Raw genomic sequence first — 19733 nt, 5'->3', positions numbered from 1 at the left:
ACGCAGCCGCCGGGCCGGCTCCGCATCTGCCTCCCTCCGGAGCTTCCAGGAGCAGGACCCGCTTCGCGGCCGCCCCGCGCGCCTGCGCGTTGCGAACCCGCTCCCGGCGGAAGTGACGTCCCCGGAAGCCGGAGGCAGATCCGGCCGGCCGAGGGGGCGTTGTCGGGATGGTTCCGCGGCCGCCGGGGCCCGGCGAGCGGCGCTGAGGGAGTNGGCCCTGGGCCCCCGGTGCCGCCGCCTCGGCGCCCGGCGCGCTCCTGGTCCCCGTCTGCCGCCCCGTAGTCGCGGGCAGGGCTGAGCGCCGCGGAGCTCCTACCCCCGCGCGGCCTTGTTTCCACGCGGGCTGCGCGCGTGTGACACGGGCGCTGGGACTCCCTCCGCGGTCCGGCCCGGGAGTCGGTGGATGCGCCGCGCTCAGCGCAGTGTCCGCCGCTTAATCGTTCAGCCCTTGCTCTCGGCCGGCGCTCAGCCGGGGCTGGCAGACGGGGGCGGTCACTAGGTGCTCGCTGCCTAACTGAGTGGCTACGGGGTGAACGGGGTGTGGACACGGTCTTGTGAGCTACAGTCACCCGGCGGGGTGCGGGGAGGGCTGATAAAGAGGGTTTCCCTCCGGAGGAGAGCGCGGTCGGGCTGGGACCGGAGAGTGCATCCGTTTGCTAGGCCCGCAGTAGCCGACGCCAAGATCAAGGTGTCCGCGGGATTGTTTGTTCCGGGGCCGCAGACACCCACGGTTTTGCCGTGTTTTCACGTGGCCCTTTCTTCTGCGCAGGAACATTCCTGATGTCTCTCCTGTGTCCAAATTTCCTCCTCTTGTGGGGACACAGGCCCATTGGATTAGGACTCACCCGAATGGCTTCACCTGATTACCTAGTTAAAGACCCCCATCTCAAACCCGCAAATATTCTGAGGTCCTAGGGCTTAGGGTTTCAACATAGGGGTTTGGGGAGGAACACCATTCAGCCCTGAACAAAAGGCATTCACCAGAATGGACAAGGAAGAAAACACTTTCCACCAGAGTGTCAGAATGGCCTTGAGGTCTCCAAGCAGGGTGGCCGAGGTGTTTTTGTGTGCAGGGCCCACATGTGCCTCATTCGTGTTTGTGCCTCCGGGGTGGGGGGGTGACCTTTTTTCAGTCTTTCTTGGTAGATTGCATTTTCCGGTGTCAGCACACATGGCTCTTCCCTGAGGGAGTTCTCCCTGACCCTCCTTCTTCAGATTAATCTGCACTTGCCTCATTCGGCATCTCCAGGACCTGTTCCTGTGTCTTCTCTCTCTAGGATTGGGGGTACAGGAGCACCTGGCTCTGGGGGGCCTCAGAACGACCGCTGACGAAAACCAAATGCAGAGAAACGAGAGGCGGTGACACAAGAAAGGTATTTCAGGGAGGCCACCACGGGCAGGACAGTCTCCGAAGTGCCCGAAGTGCCTCCAGGTTCATATAAGGAGAACGTGGGACAGACATTGGTGGACGCGTGCAGGTGGGCAGCGAAGGGCAGATCCATCATCATCTTAGGGTCACTGGCACGGGGTCTCCCAGCTCAGGGCAGGCCTGCTGGCTGGAGGGCACAGTTTCAGTTCCCAGCAGGGGATGCTTTGCCCGAGTTAAGAAAGTAAAGAAATGGGGCGCCTGGGTGGCTTTGTCGGTTAAGCATCTGACTTTGGCTCAGGTCATGATTGATTTCAAGGTTCATGGGTTCGAGCCCTGCATTGGGCTCTGTGCTGACTGCCAGCTCAGAGCCTGGGGTCTGTTTCAGATTCTGTGTCTCCCTGTCTCTCTGACCCTCCCTTGCTCATTCTGTCTCTCTCTCACTCTCTCAGAAATTAATAAAAATAAATAAATAAATAAATAAAAGAAAGTTAAGAAACGAGCTGGAAAGAACTTAATCAGTTGGAAAGTACAGACTGAGGTCAGGATGAGGGATTGGAGGTCCTCGTTCATGAAGGCTCCTGTGGCCGTGTGGCGTGAGTGGTTCACCATTGCACCCTCAGTGGGGGGCACATAGTGACACTCTGTAAAGTTGAGTGCCGTGCAGACTGATGAGACACAGCCTGTGGAGGGCAGGAGACAGATCTCACTCAGGTGATCGTCATTTCATCCTCACAACGTCTGCGTGTGTCAGGCACGCGATATCAGTTTACCTGGAGCNGGCATTACGAATAAGCCGTTTGAGAACCACGATGACCACAGACGAGGGTGGGACCTCTCTAAGGCAAGCTGGTGCTGAGGCGTGTGCCCTTTGGACCCTTGGAGAAGTGATCCATCCGTGGCTCCTGGAAACTGACCTCTGCCAGCTCTGGGTGTCTGACCAGTTTAGAAAGTGTCCCACTGAACAGAAGGGCCCCTGCTGTGGGAACCCTCTCCTCAGGACAGAATTCCATTCTGGCTCTTGTTCCCTTTAGGAGCACCTCTTCATGCTGTTCCGTGTGTGTGTGTGTGTGTGTGTGTGTGTGTGTGTACACGTACGTGCACATGCACATGCGTGTGTTTTCTCTTTGCCCATATTTTCCCAGTGTTCCCAGATTTCCCGTTGATGCCACTCGGTCCATCCTTCCGACATCACATTTTGGTATAGATTTGTAGCCTTTAAAACAGGAAGATACCGTAGGAATTCTTTAACCCAAGGGGGGACCTCTCCATTTTCACATATGAAAAACTGAGGCTCAGGGTCTCCAGCCTTCGAGAAGCTACATGTTGAGCACTCCTGTGCTCAGGCTGCTCCTCTAGATAAGAGATAGGCTGGTCACTAAGACAGGTGCAGTCTGTGTCTTTACCACAGAGTGAGCAGCCACAGAGGTGGGATTGGCCTGTGCTCCTTGAGCCACCGTGCGACGCTATGTGTTGCACGCATTCGTCCTCACTGTGCTGTGCTCACTGGGCCATCAGCTGACTTGACCCAAGCAGCCCTTTCATGTGCTAAGTGTAACTCAGTGGTTAAGCATGTGGGCTTTGGAATCATTCCCCTGGGTTTGAATCCTGACTCTGCCCTTTATTGTCTGTACGAGTTGTGTCTTCTCTGTACCTAGTCAGGATGTCTCTTGCATTGCAACAAACTACCCCAAAATTTGGTGACTTAAAAACTTATTTTCTCAGGGTGTCTGGGGGGCTCAGTCAGTGAAGCGTCCGACTTCGGCTCAGGTCATGATCTCACGGTTCGTGAGTTCAAGCCCTGCATTGGGCTCTGTGCTGACAGCTCGGAGTCTGGAGCCTGTTTCAGATTCTGTGTGTGTCTCTCTCTCTGCCCCTCCCCCACACAAGCTCAGTTTCTCTCTGTCTCAAAAGTAAACAAACAAAAATTTGTTTTTAAAAAATGTATTATCTCTCACAGCTTAGTGGGCCAGGAATTCAAGCAGAGCTCCACTGGGCAGTTCTTCAGCCCCACGTGACAGTCCCCTGCAGGCGGGGGCTGGTCTTGAGAGTTAGGTGTGGCTCTGCTGTCTGGTGGCTGGAAGGCTGGGCTCAGCTGAGTCCTTCTCGGGTGCCACGTGCTCTCCAGTCGGGCGCCTTACAGCCGACTTGGACCTCCAGAGTCGCTGTTCCAGGAGACAGACAGTGGCAGGTGTCAGACCCAGAAGTGAGCAGGGCTTTGCACCCTCACTCTTGCCTGCTCAGATTCAAGGTGGGAGAGACCTAGATCCCACCTCCCCTGGGGAGGAATGTCAGAGTTGTAGCCATCTTTAATTGTCCAGGTGCCTCCCCGTCCTCATCTATAAAATAAGAGTGGTAGTTATCTTATAGTTATCGGGAGAATTGAATGAGATGAACTGACTATGAGATGAGCACAGAGATTGAAAGAATACGTGTAAAGGGTTCAGAACAGTGCCTGGCATGTTAGAAGCATCTTGTAAATATGTGACGTTTATTATGACTGTTCTTAGGTACATGATGCACCGTTATTTACCCTTGTCATCCCTAAACACATGAGGAATATAAGATACAAATTCTTCTTCCAGAGCCCTCTCTAATCTCGTTGGGCAGGTACAGAATTGACATCATGAAGCCATTAGACAACCATACTGAGTAGTGCAGAATAGTTATGATTTTCACAGCGTAAATTGTACAACAGTTTATAACTGTGTGTGTTACTTCTGTATAGCTGGCAAATGTCTATAGATTGAGAACATTTGCGACATTTTAACGTTAACGTCTATAGAGGAAGGTTTTGTGTTGTATTTTTAATGTCCTTTTTCTCACGGGACGTAGCATAGCATAAGAGCTTGGGCTCCAGGGCTAGGAACCGGCTCTAAATCCTGCCTTTGGAACACAGGATCGTTAAAACTCCCCATTTTGTAATTTCCTCTCTTCTAAAAGGCTGATAATAGAGTTCTTGTAGCATTATTGGAGTTAATGGATGGAATGTGCTTAGTGTAGTTACTGGCCCGTAAATAGTGCATGATAGGTAATAAGAAAAAGCTAATAATCCTTTTCTGTTCAAGCAACTGATGGGGCAGGGGTAGGTAACTGAGGACTCTATCATCTGGTGTCCAGTACCCTTGAGGATTCAGCCCGGGACACTGCCCCACCACCTGACCTAATGCTTCCCTTTCTGTATTCTTGCTCTGGGCGATGCTATCCTCTCCCCGTGCTTTAGCATTGCTCATTATAGATGACATCATCTCTAGTGCTAGTTTTCTCTGAATCCCACCCTGATCTCAAACCATGGAGATCATGCCAGTACCCGAAGTTTTATGTGTCAGAAACTAAGCTTTCCATGAAGAAATAAGGGAACCAGAATAAGGTGTAGAGCTGAGGGTGAGTTTTAGAGATTCAAAATGGAGGGGAGGGGTCTAAAGTGGAGATGGTTAGCAGAAAGTTGGACATTTGGAACTAGTGGCCAGAGCTCAAGTTTCACATTTTGGAGTTGTCTGCTTAGAGCAGATGAAGGCCAGGAATACATGTGATTTTCAAGGGAATGAGAAGAGGGCCCAGGGGCTGAGTCTTAAGGGACATTAACGTTTGGGGGCTCGCAGAAGAGGTCATACAGCCTAGAGATGGAGCAGATCGGGGACTTCGTAAGAGGAAGGGCCCTGGGGAGGCAGGTGCGTCGAGATAGATGTGGGCGGAACGCACGCTACACACTGTAGCCAAGGAGCGGCCCCTGTGGCGTGTGTGTGTCCGCACGGGGAGAATGCAGCAAGACGCGAGGTGGCAGAGTCCTCAGAAAGCAGAGAGGGGTGTGGAGTTGCTGTTTTGAGACATGAATACATGCACCTCGAGGCAGGATTTTGTTGTCCTGTTTTCTTTTGCTTTTTTTCAACATGGGGCAATCTTGGTGTGTTTGCAAGAACTGGTGAGCCAGCTGGGGACAGAGTGAAGCAGTGGAAAAGCCGAGAGTGAAGCCTTCTGGGGGAGGCAGGCAGTGGGGGCAAGAGGAAGAGGGAAGCTGGCTTTGCGAAGGAGAAGGCACACTTCATCCTGGGAGGCTGAAGGGACTGAGCGAGGGAGGAGAGAGAAATTTGGAATTAAGAAAAGAATTCAAAGGCACTCAGGTTATATCAAATTATCTGTGGACTCAACCGTCTTCGTGAAGTCAGGGTCACAGTCACTTGTGTGGAAATGAAGAGAAGGGAAAGGACCTAGAAGAGGAGCTGTGGGGGTGGGGGGTGGGGGGTCAAAAAGATAGGAACAGACCTCACTGACCGTTGTTCATCAGCAACAGAGGTTCGGTAGCCTGGGTCTTCATGAGCGAGTACCTGCTCTGTGCCGCGCAGCGGTGAGTAAGGCGGTGCCCTTGGAGCTCACAGCAGAGCTGCAAACCCAGGCAATGGAGTGTAAGGATACGTCATCTCAGGGGAGCACATGCTGGGTGCTGTGGGGTCGCAGGGGAGGGACCCCAGACTTGCGGGAGCACTGGGGAAGAAGGAACATGTTTCAGATGGCAGGAAAGGCTTCCCAGAGATGATGACGGCTCAGCGGAGCCCTGATGTCTGGAAGGCTGGAGAGGCCAGTGTAGATAAAGTATTCCCAAGACAGGAAGTATCAGAACCCAGGGCTTGCTGGGGAGAGAGCAAGGCAGGGCCCTGTACTCTGCCTGCCCCGCGGCCACCTGGGTGCTTACAGTGCAGATGCCTAGGCCCCACACGAGGCCACACAAGACTCTCAGCTGACCTCCAGGAACTGGGACTTTTCACAGGCGCCCCGGGTGCTGTTTATGGAGGACGTGTGTTGAATACTTAGTATGTCAGTTGCTATTCTCGATGTTCACGTGGGTCCTCACGATTGCCTCTGTGACCCGTGAGATGAGATGGGGAACGTGGACGTGGAGAGGTCATTGCCCAGAGTCATGTAGGTCATGAGCAGTGGGCTGGGGCCCCACACTGTCCCCAGCGCACTTGCGCGGGGAGCCGCAGGTTGTGTATTTTGGCGGGCACCGAGTGGGCACAGGAGGGGATGAGGCGATGGTGACAGTGATAATGACGAGCGAAGAGGCTGTGTTCAGAAGCTTGGTTTTGGCTTTGCGGTCTGGTGACTTTTTCAATGATGTTCTGCACTGAGGAGGAAAGCAGAGACCACAGCTCTTCAGGTTTTCACCGCCCCGCGCTGCCATCGCTCCACATGCCTGCCCAGGCCGACTTCGTTCCTGCCCCCGACTTCTCTGCTGTCAGCGTGTCTCACTGGACTGTGCCCTGGCATGGACCCGTGCCTGACTCTCCTGTGCATTCCGGTGTCTGTCTACATGTGGTATTTGTGTAGTTGTGCGCCATGTACTTCTGTGTGTGTTTGTGTTTCCTTTACTAGAATTTAAGCTTCGTGAGGGCAGGGACTTGGTGTGCATGTTCGTTGCTGTGGCCCTGGGACCTGGACATGGGGATGTTGAAGAGACAGGAAAGCTTTGTATGTAAGACAGGGCTTCCCATCTCGTGCAGAGTCTCACGGTCGGGTTTAAAAGGCCTGTAAGATTCTGCATGGTCTGACCCCCTCCCCTTCTTTCTCTGTCACTCATACGTGCACGCACACACATTCACGCACACACACGCATGCACGTCGTGTCCTATCACTTGCCTGGCTTCAGCACTCTCAAATTCAGCAGGTGCCTTATGCGTTCTAGAACGTCCGTGCAGGGCGCCTGCAAGACAGGGCTGCGCTGAAGCAGCAGCCCACCGGAGAGGCCAGAAGGGCAAACGAGCAGACGTGCTGCTTTGTGATACCTTTTTTATTATTGTCTAGTGGTGTTCGTTAATTTATTTTGGCTTACACCTTATCTCCGCAGGTAAGTTCCTAATTTTCCTCAGGTAATTCGGCGCCCCACATATAGGTGCTCAGTAAATACGGATTGATCTTATCCACTTGGCTTTTTTCAAACCTTCTGAGTGTTTACATACGTATGTTTTTTTGTTGAATTATTGCAGGGTAGAAACGAGAGGAATGCGTACAGCGTTATGGTGGCCGTATTCGGCATTCGCCCTGCCACGTTCTGTGGCTCTTCAGATAGCTTAATGCTCTCGTTCCTCAGCCACACCAGCCACATTCCACGCGCTCAGGGCCCCCAGGCGGCCTGCGGCTCCTGCAGCGGACAGTGTAGATACGGAACTTGTGCATCCCTGCAGAGCCTTCTGTGGAGCGGCATCTAGATGCTTAAGGCCCAACGTTTTTATGGATTTTGTTGGCCGGTTTGAAGGAGCCAGGACTGAACGGCGGGCCACCCGCGAGTCCTGGTGCACATGGCTCCGGTCACATCGCCGGTTCACTGTCCACCTCGTGCTCTCCCTGCAGGTGCCCGTGGCGGAGCATGGACCCGCTCGCTGCCCACAGCCGCCACCTCCTCCAGCAGCTGCACGAGCAGCGCATCCAGGGCCTGCTTTGCGACTGCATGTTGGTGGTGAAAGGGGTCTGCTTCAAGGCGCACAAGAACGTTCTGGCGGCGTTCAGTCAGTACTTCAGGTGCGTGTCCTAGACTTTGTTCTTGTGACCGCGTGGAGGAAGAGCTCTTCTAGCGCGGGTATATTTTGACTAAATTTATTTTCTCCTTGGATTTCACCGTTCTCACCTCTTGTAGTGCTTGGTGGATTTTTTTGCTTTTTTTGTCTTTAGAGCAACCTGAGAGGAAAAGAGCTTTTTACCTAAAAACTCTTTGGGCAGATTGAAAGTATTTTGGCACTTTGTCTTTGATTTTAGCAGTTGTAATTAATGTCCATTTTCTCTATGTATTTCTTATCCTTTCATGGTAAAAAGATTGAGGAATAGAATTCCTGGTAAGAGCTTTCTTGTGATAAGAAATGGAAGTGGGGAAAATGCCGTATGTACTATTTTGTTATTAAAATGTTTTAGTTTTTGTTTTTCTTTGGAATATTATAGAAAACAGATTTGAACTCAATCTATTTCTTCCTATGATCATTTTTAGATTATTAGACATTATTAGAGTTCAGTGTCCTACATACATTTTCTGGTTAGCTGAGATGTATCTCTCTGTAAGCACTGAAGCTTTTTGGGGGGGGTACCTTTTTTTCCCTTAAAATGCATAGCGTTTTATTGCTCTAGTAAACGGTGCATGGAGCCTGATCTAATCTTCCCATCGAACTCACCCTCTGCTATCATGGATGCTCTAAGCACACGTTATAGTGAATGGGTCCGCTCACCGAGGTGGTCAGCACCTCTGCCCCGTGCAGCCTGGTCTCAGACCCCACTTCCCCTGCCCTGTTTTAATTAGTACTTCCCTGAGGCAGGAACAGAGCTGAAGGCTATTTTGGGGAAGCAGGTGATTAGATTAGAGAAAATGTCCACAAACTTGCAAAAGACCATTCACCTGACCCAGCGTGGTAGTTTCCATGCAGTACAAACCCCGTCACCTGGAACTTGACGACATCTATGCAGAATAAAGTGCCAGGGCTTCATGGCACCCCTTTCCCTCGCTAACTCACAGGGCTTTTCTTTTCCTCACTGCTGGCTTGTGGGCCACTGGGGTTGCAGAGAAACCTCTAACAGATCTGGGTACAAAGTGAGCTTATGTCAAGTATGTAGAGTTGTCAGATTCCCAGAGACAGAAGGTAGCATGGCGGGTGCAAGGGGCAGGGCGATAGAGCCTGGTTGTTTCATGGGGATAGAGTTTCGGTTTGGGAAGATGAAACGTTCTGGAAATGGATGTGCTGCTGCTGGCACTGTGGTGTGGGTGCACTCCATGCCACTGGCTTTACTGTTGGAACTATGTTTAACACTTGCAGCCACCTGAAAATGGGTCAGATGGTAAACATTGTGTATATTTTGCCACAATTAAAAAAACTAAAATTAAAAAAAGAATGAGTATCGAGTGTTGGTTTGTTATAGCTATCTTTATTTTTAGACATTTTTAAGGCACTTAGAAATGGGAATATTTTTGTTACGTGTTTTATGGCCTGAAATAGAATTTGCCAGACTAGACATGAAATGCTGAAAAATGTGTGTCCTTTAGTTTGCTTTACTCTATGTGTATGCAGTTAATAATCCACATGGATAATTATATTTTGAACAGAACGATGAGTATATTTCAGAATCTTACTCTGAGATCTGTTTGGAAGGTTGCATATCCAGCACACTAACTTAATTCATCTGAACTGCTTCATTGGACAGCCTGCCAACATGTTTTAAAGGATTTAAATATGCTTAATTTAAAAATCGTGGCATTTAGGGGCCCCTGGGCAGCTCGGTTGGTTGAGCATCCCGCTCTTGATTTCAGCTCAGGTCATGATCTCAGGGTCATGGGATTGAGCCCCCCACTCAGCATGGAGCCTGCTTAAGATTCTCTCTGTCTCTGCCCTTCTCCCCCCTCGCATTCTCTCTAAAATAAAATGAATAATGAAAAATTAATAAATCTTGGCATTTACGGAAGGGTAGTATTTTTGAATATTAATGTGAGCATGATTTATAAGAAAAAACTACCATACTATAAACAGATATCCTTTCTTTTATCAGGAGCCTCTTTCAGAATTCTTCAGGCCAAAAAAGTGATGTTTTTCACCTGGATATTAAAAACGTAAGCGGCATTGGGCAGATCCTGGACTTCATGTACACGTCCCACCTGGATCTTAACCAGGACAACGTGCAGGTGGTGCTGGACATAGCCCAGTGTTTGCAGGTTCAAAACGTCCTGAATCTGTGTCACTCGTTCTTAAAATCGGCCGCGGTGGACCAGCCCCCGGGCATGGCCTGCACCAGTACTTTCTCCCTGCAGAGCGCTCTGGCCGCCGACACCAGCTGTGTCATAAACGACACCTACCCTCCTCCTTTGCTGCCAGAGTGTCCCGCGGACGTCCAGCAGGGTAGAGCTTTGGAGGAGTCCCAATCGCCTGCTCCTCCGGCGGTCAGTCTTCATCACCCTGCAGGCGAAGCGTCCAAACAGGCGCCCGACCCACTAGAGGGCGGCTGTCCGGAGCTGCCTTCCAGACAGGGTTACTACTACAAACTCAGAAACTTCTACAGTAAGCAGTACTATAAACACACTGCGTGTCCCGGTCACGGCCACGGTCACGAGAGGGCGAGCGAGCCACCTTGCCCGTTCAGCGCGTCCCCGGACCTCAATGCCGGGGAGCCTCAGGCCTGTGCCGCCGCTCACTCCCAGTGTGACTCCCGGTGTGTCCTGCAGTCCCACCTGGCCCCGCCCCTGAGCGAGGTGACCCCAGGCCCTGAGTCCCACGGCCCATGCCCGCCGCCTGCCAAACAGATGAGGCTCAAAAAGGCCATTCACCTGAAGAAGCTGAACTTCCTCAAGTCCCAGAGGTTGGCAGAGCTGGAGTCTGAAGCCACTCCGGGTGACCGTGTGACAGAGAGGCTGGACGCTGCCCGCGCAGACACTCTGCAGGCAGCCAGCAGCCGCGGTGCTGAAGGAAGAGGCGATGAGGAGCTCATCGGTGCCGAGCACTTGGACTGCGTGAACGACGCGGAGCGGCCCGAAGAACCCACGGCCCTGGAGGGCCCGGCCCCGGCGCTCCAGTCCCAGAGGCAGTACGCGTGCGAGCTGTGCGGGAAGCCCTTCAAACACCCCAGCAACCTGGAGCTGCACAGGCGGTCTCACACAGGTACACTGACTCGGTGCCGCAGGCAGAGGGAAGGACGTGACGCGGACGCCCGACACCACTGCCGGCTCCTGCTTTTGTAAGAGGTTTTGCTGTTGCGCGACGATGTCATTGATAACCCCCAGAAGACCAGGGACGTTTTTGGGGATCACCCTTAACCACCTCGGAGCTCTGTAGATGCTCTGGCTGAGCCAGTTTACAAAGATGGCACGCTCTTCATTTTTAATTATGGCTCTGTAGCACAGACCGCCCATCTTTGAGGAAGGACAGCACGTTCTGACACCCTAAAAATTCCGCATATGCCCTAGAACGGCTGAGTCCTATTCGCTCTTTAGAATTAGACGAAATTTATTTTTTTTAAAGCCTGATGTAGGTTCATCCAGACCAAAATAACTGAGGGAAATAGTGAAAGGTCTCTGGGAAGCCCAGTGAATGTCAGAGTTTTTAAAATTGTGGTTTGGAAGGAAGAGGTAAACTTTTGAATAAGGATCAGCTTTACCCATTTGATGTTTTCCAGTGATCATTCTTCCATGTTGAACATTGAGTTTTCAGAGGCTTAGTACCTTAATTCATACCTCGCCCTTTTTCCCAAAGTTTATTTTTTTCCAGATGCTCCTTTAAAAGTGTCCCGTAGCACATAGTGCCTTCTGTTATGCGGTACTTCCGGTACCTCCCTTCCTGCAGTGAAACTTGGTGACCCCGGCACACATAACGACAGCCCTTACAGGCCTGAGGGGTGGTGCTGACGTGCACTTACAGCGTGTCTGCTTTGAAAGTGCTCACGTCCTTGTGATTATCCATGTGCCGTTCTGTCACCCTTTGGATTGCCTATGTGCTCAGCTGTTAGCGACCTCGTTCTCTCATTGAGAGACCTAATACATACGGCAGCCCTTCGTCAGTTTTCATGTATTTGACCACAAAGTGCTTCCATTGGTGGTAGTAGTTCAGAGTTATTTTATAGGAAGGCAGTATCGTTGACTCAGTTTTGCCCTGAAAAAGCACGATGTAGACCACTCTGCTTAAGTTTCCTAGAGCCTAACGATCATAATAATTTTTATTTGAGAGCATATCTGCATAACTTTAAAGGAAACACATTACATTGTTTGTTCTGAAGGGACATCTTCAGATGCAGGTGGTCACACAGCCGGGGCACAGGGGTTTACTGGGACGGAAGTTGGGAAGGCGGCATTTCACCGGTATGGCCTGGGGAACTATTTCTGGGGGTCCGTGAGGCCAAAACTCTTTCCATCAGAGTCTGGCCCCCCGTCCATCCTGCTCACACAAGTCCGCTAAAGGCGGTGGCTGGTGAGATGTCTGGTGGTATGTTCCAGAAGTCACTGTTTTCATTTCTGATGTGGGCCGAACCTACAGACACAGCCTAGGTAAACCAGAGCTCTTTCGGGTCCTCAGTTACTCAGAGCGTGAGGGACCCTGAGAGCCGAGAGGAAGGCCCCCTGGTGTAGGGGGATTGGCCCTGGTCACTTGTGAGTCTTGGCAGCTGGTGACCTTTTTTTTCAAACTGTTGTAGCTCACTTCACATCATCCATCTTCCCCGTAATTTCAGATGTAAACGTAGTCCCCAAATACAGGATTCGTGTGACTATGGTTACCCAGGGCCAGAGCTTGCACCTTGTCCTTGAGGAAGCCGTTGAACAGTTTTAGGAAATCGTCCAGTGTGAAAATATCCTGGCAGGAGCTAGCAAGCTGGCAGACCGTAGCACACAGTAAGCAGGGAAATGCTAATTTTTTAAAAAAGAATCTTAATGAAACCACTTGATTTGAGGGGAATGGGGAAGAAGGAAGGTTCTTGGTCTTCAAAGCGTCATTGGGTTTTACAGGCCAAAGGTGGCACCTTGAGGTACGCTTTTCCCGTTCTCGACAGTGTGTCACACTGCTGCGGCCTCCTTGCGTGGCGCCCGCTCTCCCTGTCTGTGCTGTGCCAGGGTGCAGACGCGGGCAGCGGGCCGGAAGGCACACCTCCCTGCCCAAGTGTCCTTGCCCTCGTTAGTGCATGTCGGCCACTGAAGCCAGTGGGGAGGGCTCTGCCCCGGCACTCTTGAAGATTCCGCCCCCCCCACGTGTGTACGCCTCGTGGGGTGTGGACGAGGCTCCCTTGCTGGTGTAAAGGAGTCAGGCTGAAGGAGAGGGCAGCAAGCCACCGCTGCCTTCCAGGCGGCACAGTCAGGAGGATGTGGGGACTCTGCCACGGTCTCTCTAGAAGGTACCAGAATGTGGCGCTCTCTTCTGCAAGGGCAGCGGAGATTGTTTAAACATTTTAAACAAAATTATGGTGCAAATATGCCTAATGATTTTACAAGTTGTTATTTTGTTCTGTTTCAGGTGAGAAACCTTTTGAATGTAACATTTGTGGGAAACATTTCTCTCAGGTGGGAATACTCTTATTTACTGTTAATAATTGGAAACCTGAAACCCAGTGTTTTTTTTTAATTATTTATTACAAATAAGACATACACTTGGACTTCTGAGAGAAGCCTTTCATGGTGTCTGTAACTTTGACTTCACACTAAAGCAGGAGAAAATAATTTCTAAGAAACACACATTTTAGGTGTTAAGTCATTAGGGGACAAACAGCATTTTTGGTAAGTGTGTGAACTCACTGACCCCACTAGGGTCCAATCCTAGTATGTGTCTTCTCTTTCGTGAATGAGGTTTCCGGAAACTGCAGTGTGCGCCCATGCAGTGATGCTGGAGGCCACGCCGGGCAGCATCCAGGACAAATGTCCCCTTCCTCCTGCCGGCACGTCAGTTGTTAGGATGCGGGGAACACAGCAAGCAATTCTCATTCCTGCTTGGACCGCCTTTCAGCTGACCCCTGTTCAAGGTCACTTGGACACGTATGAATTCCCTCATCCCGCCTGTGTTTGCTGCTCCTTCGTAGGGCTGCCTGTCGATCTGGGCACTGGATGTAAAGAAACCTAGAGATTTAATGTCAGAGGAAATTCCAAACGTGGACCGGTGGGAACCCGCTTCTGAGATAGAAGGAAGTCCCTGCTGCTCCTCCACGTGCGGGCACTGGCATCTCCAGGGTGAGCGAGGCCGGCTGCGCGGCCCCCGCACAGGCCCGCGGGGGAGACCGCCACCGCATGGCTGTCTGTCCTTCCATCGGCGGGCATGGTAGATCGGTCACAGCCGGGGCAGACGCTGTCTCCTGGGCCGGGCACTGACCCAGGAGCCCTCCAGGCGGTGATGCTGGCAGCAGTGCTCCCCAGAGCACTGAAGCTCCATGACAGCGCCATCTTTTGACACATTCCCCACGGAGCCAGCTCTCCAGTGTCCCCTTCCTCTTCCCCCCCAAACCTGTGCCCTCAGGGACCTCTCACGCCCCCTGCCACATGCCTGCAGGGATCCACTGAGTCCGGTCCCCTTCCATTGCGTCTTTAGTCCCTGCCGTCCAGAACGCCGGTGCCCACTCCACATCCAGAAGTTTCTGCAGAAGCGAGGGGAGTCCTCTCTCCAGCTGCCAGTCACTCGAGGCCTCGCGGCTTCAGTGCAGCCTCACCTGGGCTGCCGAGCCGGGGCTGTGGCGACGACGGGCAGTGTGGACTCGGACCCCGCCCCTGGCCTGCTGCTCTGTGCCCTCGGGCGAGCCACCCTCCACTTTGGCATGTCAGCTTCGCGGTCTGTAAAACCAGGGAAGGGAGAGGACTGCGCCTGTGGAGTGTGTGGGGAGTCGGTAGGAGTAAGAACTTCCTGCCTGGCGCGTAGTTCCTGCTCGGGGTGTCGTCATCTCCCGTCCCAGGGCCGCCCTCTCTGATCCTGCACACCCGTCTTCCCAGGGTGCTCGCCCCCCACCATTTTAACCTCACAGCTTTGCAGTGGGCAGAGCCGGAGACGTGGACTCGTGACTGTTAACGATCAGCAGCCGTCACTCCCTGACCCTCGGTTTCCTACATCCTGAGTCAGGGACTCTATTCCTCTGCAAATGTCAGGAGGAGGGGGTGAAACGATGGACACGAAAGCCCTTCGGACGTTTAAAATGCGATGACTCTTCAGGGTCTGTCCCCTGCTCGCTTGGCATCCTTCCATGACCCTTCACTGCCAGTCAGGGAGAACCGGACATTGAAGCGTGTGTAGTCAGCCTCCCGCCTCATCTCCCCGAGTAGACGGCAGGCCTGGCCTCCAGGGCCTCTGGTTCTGTCGCGCTGGGGTGCGGCTCGAGTGCAGGGGTGAGTCACTACCGCGATTTGGAAGCATAGCGGAGGTAGAGGACCACTGCTCAGGCCTCGCCGTGCACTGCCCTCCGGAGTCCTCTCAAGGTAGCCCTGTCTGATGACAGACACTCCTGAAATCGTCCTCTGCTGGGGCCTGTGTGTTGTTGGATTTTTGTGAACGTTGGATTACGTACACTTGCAGTTTTCAGATGCCCCTTCCCCATAGTGAAACTGTGACGTTCTTCGTGAACAAAGATTTCTGTTTAAAAACCTCTCAGCAAGCATTTGTTGCAAGCGTAGAGTGCCCAAGGAGCTCTGCCGTGTGCTGGGGAGATCTGCATAGAGAATAGCATAGGGAACAGCATGGGCGAAGACTAGCGAGTGCTCGTTTCTGCCTGGAAGAAGTGGTGTTCTGGGTATGTGATGACGTGAAATATGTTAAGAGATTGCCCAGGTGAGCCCCGAAGACAGGCAGGCATTTGATAAGCCTGGGGGTGTCTGGCATTCCAGGTCGAGAAAGCTGTCAGGTTGTTGGTACAGGGATACTCTCTCTGTAAGAAGTCCCCAGTAACCACCCTCCGCCTTAGGGCAGGCATTCATCTTGAGAATGAGCTGGAGTTCATATTTGCGGTTACAGGGGGTTGGAATGCTCCCATGCTGTTGCTGGAATGTTTGCTCCGGTAGAAGGGAGTTTGTGAATATTTTCCCTTCTGGAAGACTTGAAAGTGAGAAAACGGATTCACCAATGAGAATTAATCTTGTAATGCTGTTCACTCAATTTATGTTTAGTAGAATCAGTGTTGGGGGCGGGGAGTTACCCATAACTTTGATGATGAGTCCGTAAGCAGAATGATACATGAGCTTTTTGCAAAGCTACCGTAACCCGAGACTGTGACAACAGACGGCACCTGTTGATATGGTGCCGGACACGGTCCGTGCACGGATCTCAGCACTGGGGAGCCCCGCACACAGCAGAGAGTGAGTGAGGCTCTGTGCAAAGTGCTGGGCCTGTGTGTGTGGACTGGAACCCAGCCGCACAGGAGCACCCGGAGAAGTGAGGTCGGGGCAGGCCTGGAATACCTGTGACGTGAGGAACAGGAAGAAGAAACCTTGTGCACTGAGCTGTCTTCGGGAGAGGAGCAGAGTTGTGACGTCTGTCCTGAGAGGCAGGAATGCATACAGAGCGGCTGGTGCGGTGCCTCCCGGAGAGGGGAGCCCCATGTGCGGGACACGAGTGAGAGGGCACAGTGATGCGTAGGAGACGGGGGTGCTCCCCCGGGCACGGACACGGCCTGACGCCACAGCTGGCAGGGTTTGGCCGCATCCACGGGGAAAATGCAGGAATAAGAGTATTTTAATGAACTTTTCCTAAGTTACTGAACTCTGAGCTCTGAGGTGGTGGTCACTCCCCGTGTAAATGCCCTGCTGTCCATACGATGATCACTGTTGTTTAGGTGACATCTCTGTTAATCTCCAGGGGGGTTTTCCCTGTTAATTTTTATTATTTTGTGAAATCCTGAAGTCCCAAAACTCCTGAACTAGGTGACTTTTAAGCTCTGACATCCCTTTTATCTCCAAAATGGTATGATTCCGCAGCTGTTTTTTTGTTTTTTTTTGTTTTTTTTTTTTTTGTGAATAATAGCTGCCATTGGAAAAGTGTTCTTATGGAGAGGATGAGCTCGGTTTGCTCCTGTCTAAATGCTCATGTCCACATCCCTGTTAGAAGGGGTTTATTTTTTTAATTCCTCAGATCAGATGCTAGTTCTTCTCTACAGCAGTTTTTCTGTTCAAAATTCTGACAGCTCCCTCCTTCTTTAAAATATTTGCTTAGACAGAGCAGAGCGTCCTTTACTGCTCGTGTTCTTTAACACAGACAGCCCAGCAATGCTGCAGGCTTCCGAGTCCGCAGACCTGAGTCAGGATATTCGATCCCGGCCGCAGGAGCCCAGGCTGATGACCTCCCCCCCGGAGCCTCAGTTTGCTCTTCCATAGACCGTGATGCCACTACTTTAGAGGGGATTGAGGCTGGGTGACACGTGGTCTGCAGCTTCTCAGTGCTCCATTCCTGGTAACCGCCTCATCCATCGCGGTTGCTATTGTTGCCACTTGCTAGAGTGTTCTGTCCCAGATGTGGACTAGGTACGTGGCACATGATGAGTACGAGAGGGAAGCAAACCAGACCAAAAATAAAGATATTTGACTAAAGGTCAAACAATCTGGGTCCCAGTTTGCTGCGTGATTTGGCATAAATTATGGAATGCATCATTGGACTTTTTTTGCCCAAATCCTTCGGTATTTGCTCTGCTTTCCTACCGTGGGCCAGATCAGTGTGTGCTCCTTTATCTGCGGGACGATCTTCATGATCCATTTCTAATACTAAATAGCTAAAAAAAAAATTTAAGAGGTCGTTTTAATATTGCTCATTATACTCTTCTATGTGGAAGACCTTTTGATTATGCTTGCTTTGGAAACGAGTGATTGTGACGCTTCAGTTAAAAAGAAAGGGTTCCAGTGCCACTATGCATGGACTCCGAGAATGCCTTTCAGTCTTGATACATCATTTACAAAATAGCTTAAAAAAGAAGGACCTAATTTAACAGATGAGCAGATGGTGCTATTCAAATTGTTACATAATTGATGAGCTTTTCTGGGATTTGGAAGTGACTGACTTAAAACAGCCTGTGGTGCATTCTCTTACCTCCCGGGAGCTGTTTCCCCAACAGTCAAGCAGCTCTTGTACGGAATCGTCAACACAAGCCGGTTTATTCACAGCAACGTGTGAGAGTTCAGACTCCCACAAACCCACGTTACTTTCTGGCCCAGCTGTGTATCAGCAACAGCTACTTTACCTATTTGTCTGAATCTGAGATTTTCATCTAGAAAAGAGATACATTGCTACCAGTTACTTACTAAGAATAGTTTGGTGATGCACGTAAGGGCAGGCCGACCAAACGTGTATGGCTGTTGATATTTGTTGTTTTACTATTGTTTCCAATAGTCATTGTGTTAAAAGCTAGGTATTTACCAGTGTTTTGCCAAATTCTTCCTCTTTAGTTATCTGGAATAAACCTGAGTTTTCCCTAAGTTGTATTTATCATATTCTGAAGTGTCTAACCCCATGCTTTCCCTGAGCCTGACACACGGAATCTCTGTGCTCCGTGATACAAAATCCACAGACCACACTTTTTTCACTTGTAAGTTTCCGCTCACAAGCAGACTCAGACCATCTTCAAACCTATAACCATGAACTGTCTGCACTTTTATTTAACATCCAGTTTGCAGACTTACAAAGCCAGAGTGGTTCGTTGGCTATTACTGTTCATTCCCTCCTTTTGGCTTATTTTGCGCATAATGCCTGCACGTGGTTACCCTTGGGCACATTCATTCATTTCAGTGTTTTTATAACCAAACACTATAAAAAATTAGAAGGGGAAATGAGAGATTGAGTCTATTAAATTCTGGCAGTGGAGAATTTTATTTATTTTCAAATCCTAATTTGAAACGTTAGCCAGGAGCTTTTTTACTATGAGGCGATTACAGTTTTAATTTTAGTGTCCTTTAGGCAAGTTAGTATTGATTTCGTATTGATTATTGCATGGAAATCTATTTGCAATCTCCATTTAAATAACTCTTTGTGAAGCCCTGCTAGTTTCAGCAATTAGGAACATAAAAGGCCCTGCAGCCAAATGGCTACTGTGAGTCTCCTAATTCGCATTTTTGCACAAAGGTAAAAGAAAGGACACCCCAGTCAGGCAGAACAGCTGTGCTCCCAGAGGAAGTCTTACCTTCTTTATGAACAAAGGCATGTTTTTAAAAAATAAACAAGGAATCCTGAAATAACCAAGTACAGATGCTTTGTTTCCAAGCGATCCCTGTATGTAGACGGTCCAAGTTAATAACAAACACCAAGTAAGGGCACCTGGGTGGCACAGTCTGTTAAGCATCCAACTTCAGCTCAGGTCATGATCTCACGGTTCGTGGGTTCAAGCCCTGCATCGGGCTCTGTGCTGACAGCTCAGAGCCTGGAGCCTGCTTCGGATTCTGTGTCTCCCTCTTTCTTTGACCCTCCCCTGCTCACACTGTCTTTCTCTCTCTCTCTCTCTCAAAAATAAAACATTTTTAAAAATTAAAACAAACACCAAGTAAAGTGTACTGAGGTCTTTTTGAAGTACAAACTTAGCAGCCCCCACGGCGTGCAGGGCCCACGGACGAGGGAAGCAGCACAGTGCGTGCTCATGAGGCGACAGGCCAGGGGCTCGCGTGGAGCGCCGGGGTCAGAGGCCAGACGCAGGGGCATCCATGCGGTCTGCAGATTGCTGGCAGGTCCAGTCCCGTGCTCCTCACCAAGCAGCTGGACCGGGGCCTGGCTCAGTCTGTCCGCTTTCCTTTTGAATTCGCAGAGCCTTCAAGAAAACTTTTCATTGCTGGTATGCTTTTTCTCCCCCCTCTCTTGCAGGCGGGTAACTTGCAGACTCACTTACGTCGGCACTCGGGTGAGAAACCATACATCTGCGAGATCTGCGGAAAGAGGTCAGTGCTGGGCTCGTTCCTCGGCTTATAAACAACTCGAGCCTTTTT

General features: G+C 51.0%; 1 protein-coding gene across 1 annotated transcript in view; it reads left to right on the top strand.

Moving 5' to 3' along the window:
- The first annotated feature begins 1312 nt into the window (after positions 1 to 1312).
- Positions 1313 to 19733, top strand: part of ZBTB49 (zinc finger and BTB domain containing 49) — a 25983-nt gene continuing 7562 nt past the window's right edge. Inside the window, exons 1-5 of the mRNA XM_077750410.1 lie at positions 1313 to 1478; positions 7712 to 7879; positions 9884 to 10986; positions 13324 to 13370; positions 19612 to 19685. Coding sequence (XP_077606536.1) covers positions 7728 to 7879; positions 9884 to 10986; positions 13324 to 13370; positions 19612 to 19685 — 1376 coding nt within the window. The 5' untranslated portion in view covers positions 1313 to 1478; positions 7712 to 7727. The remainder of the gene's footprint in view (positions 1479 to 7711; positions 7880 to 9883; positions 10987 to 13323; positions 13371 to 19611; positions 19686 to 19733) is intronic.

The sequence above is a fragment of the Crocuta crocuta genome, unplaced genomic scaffold (assembly GCF_008692635.1).
Source record: "Crocuta crocuta isolate KB4526 unplaced genomic scaffold, BGI_CrCroc_1.0 scaffold179, whole genome shotgun sequence".
In the NCBI taxonomy this organism is placed as follows: domain Eukaryota; kingdom Metazoa; phylum Chordata; class Mammalia; order Carnivora; family Hyaenidae; genus Crocuta; species Crocuta crocuta.
This window is presented reverse-complemented; position numbering and strand designations above follow the sequence as displayed.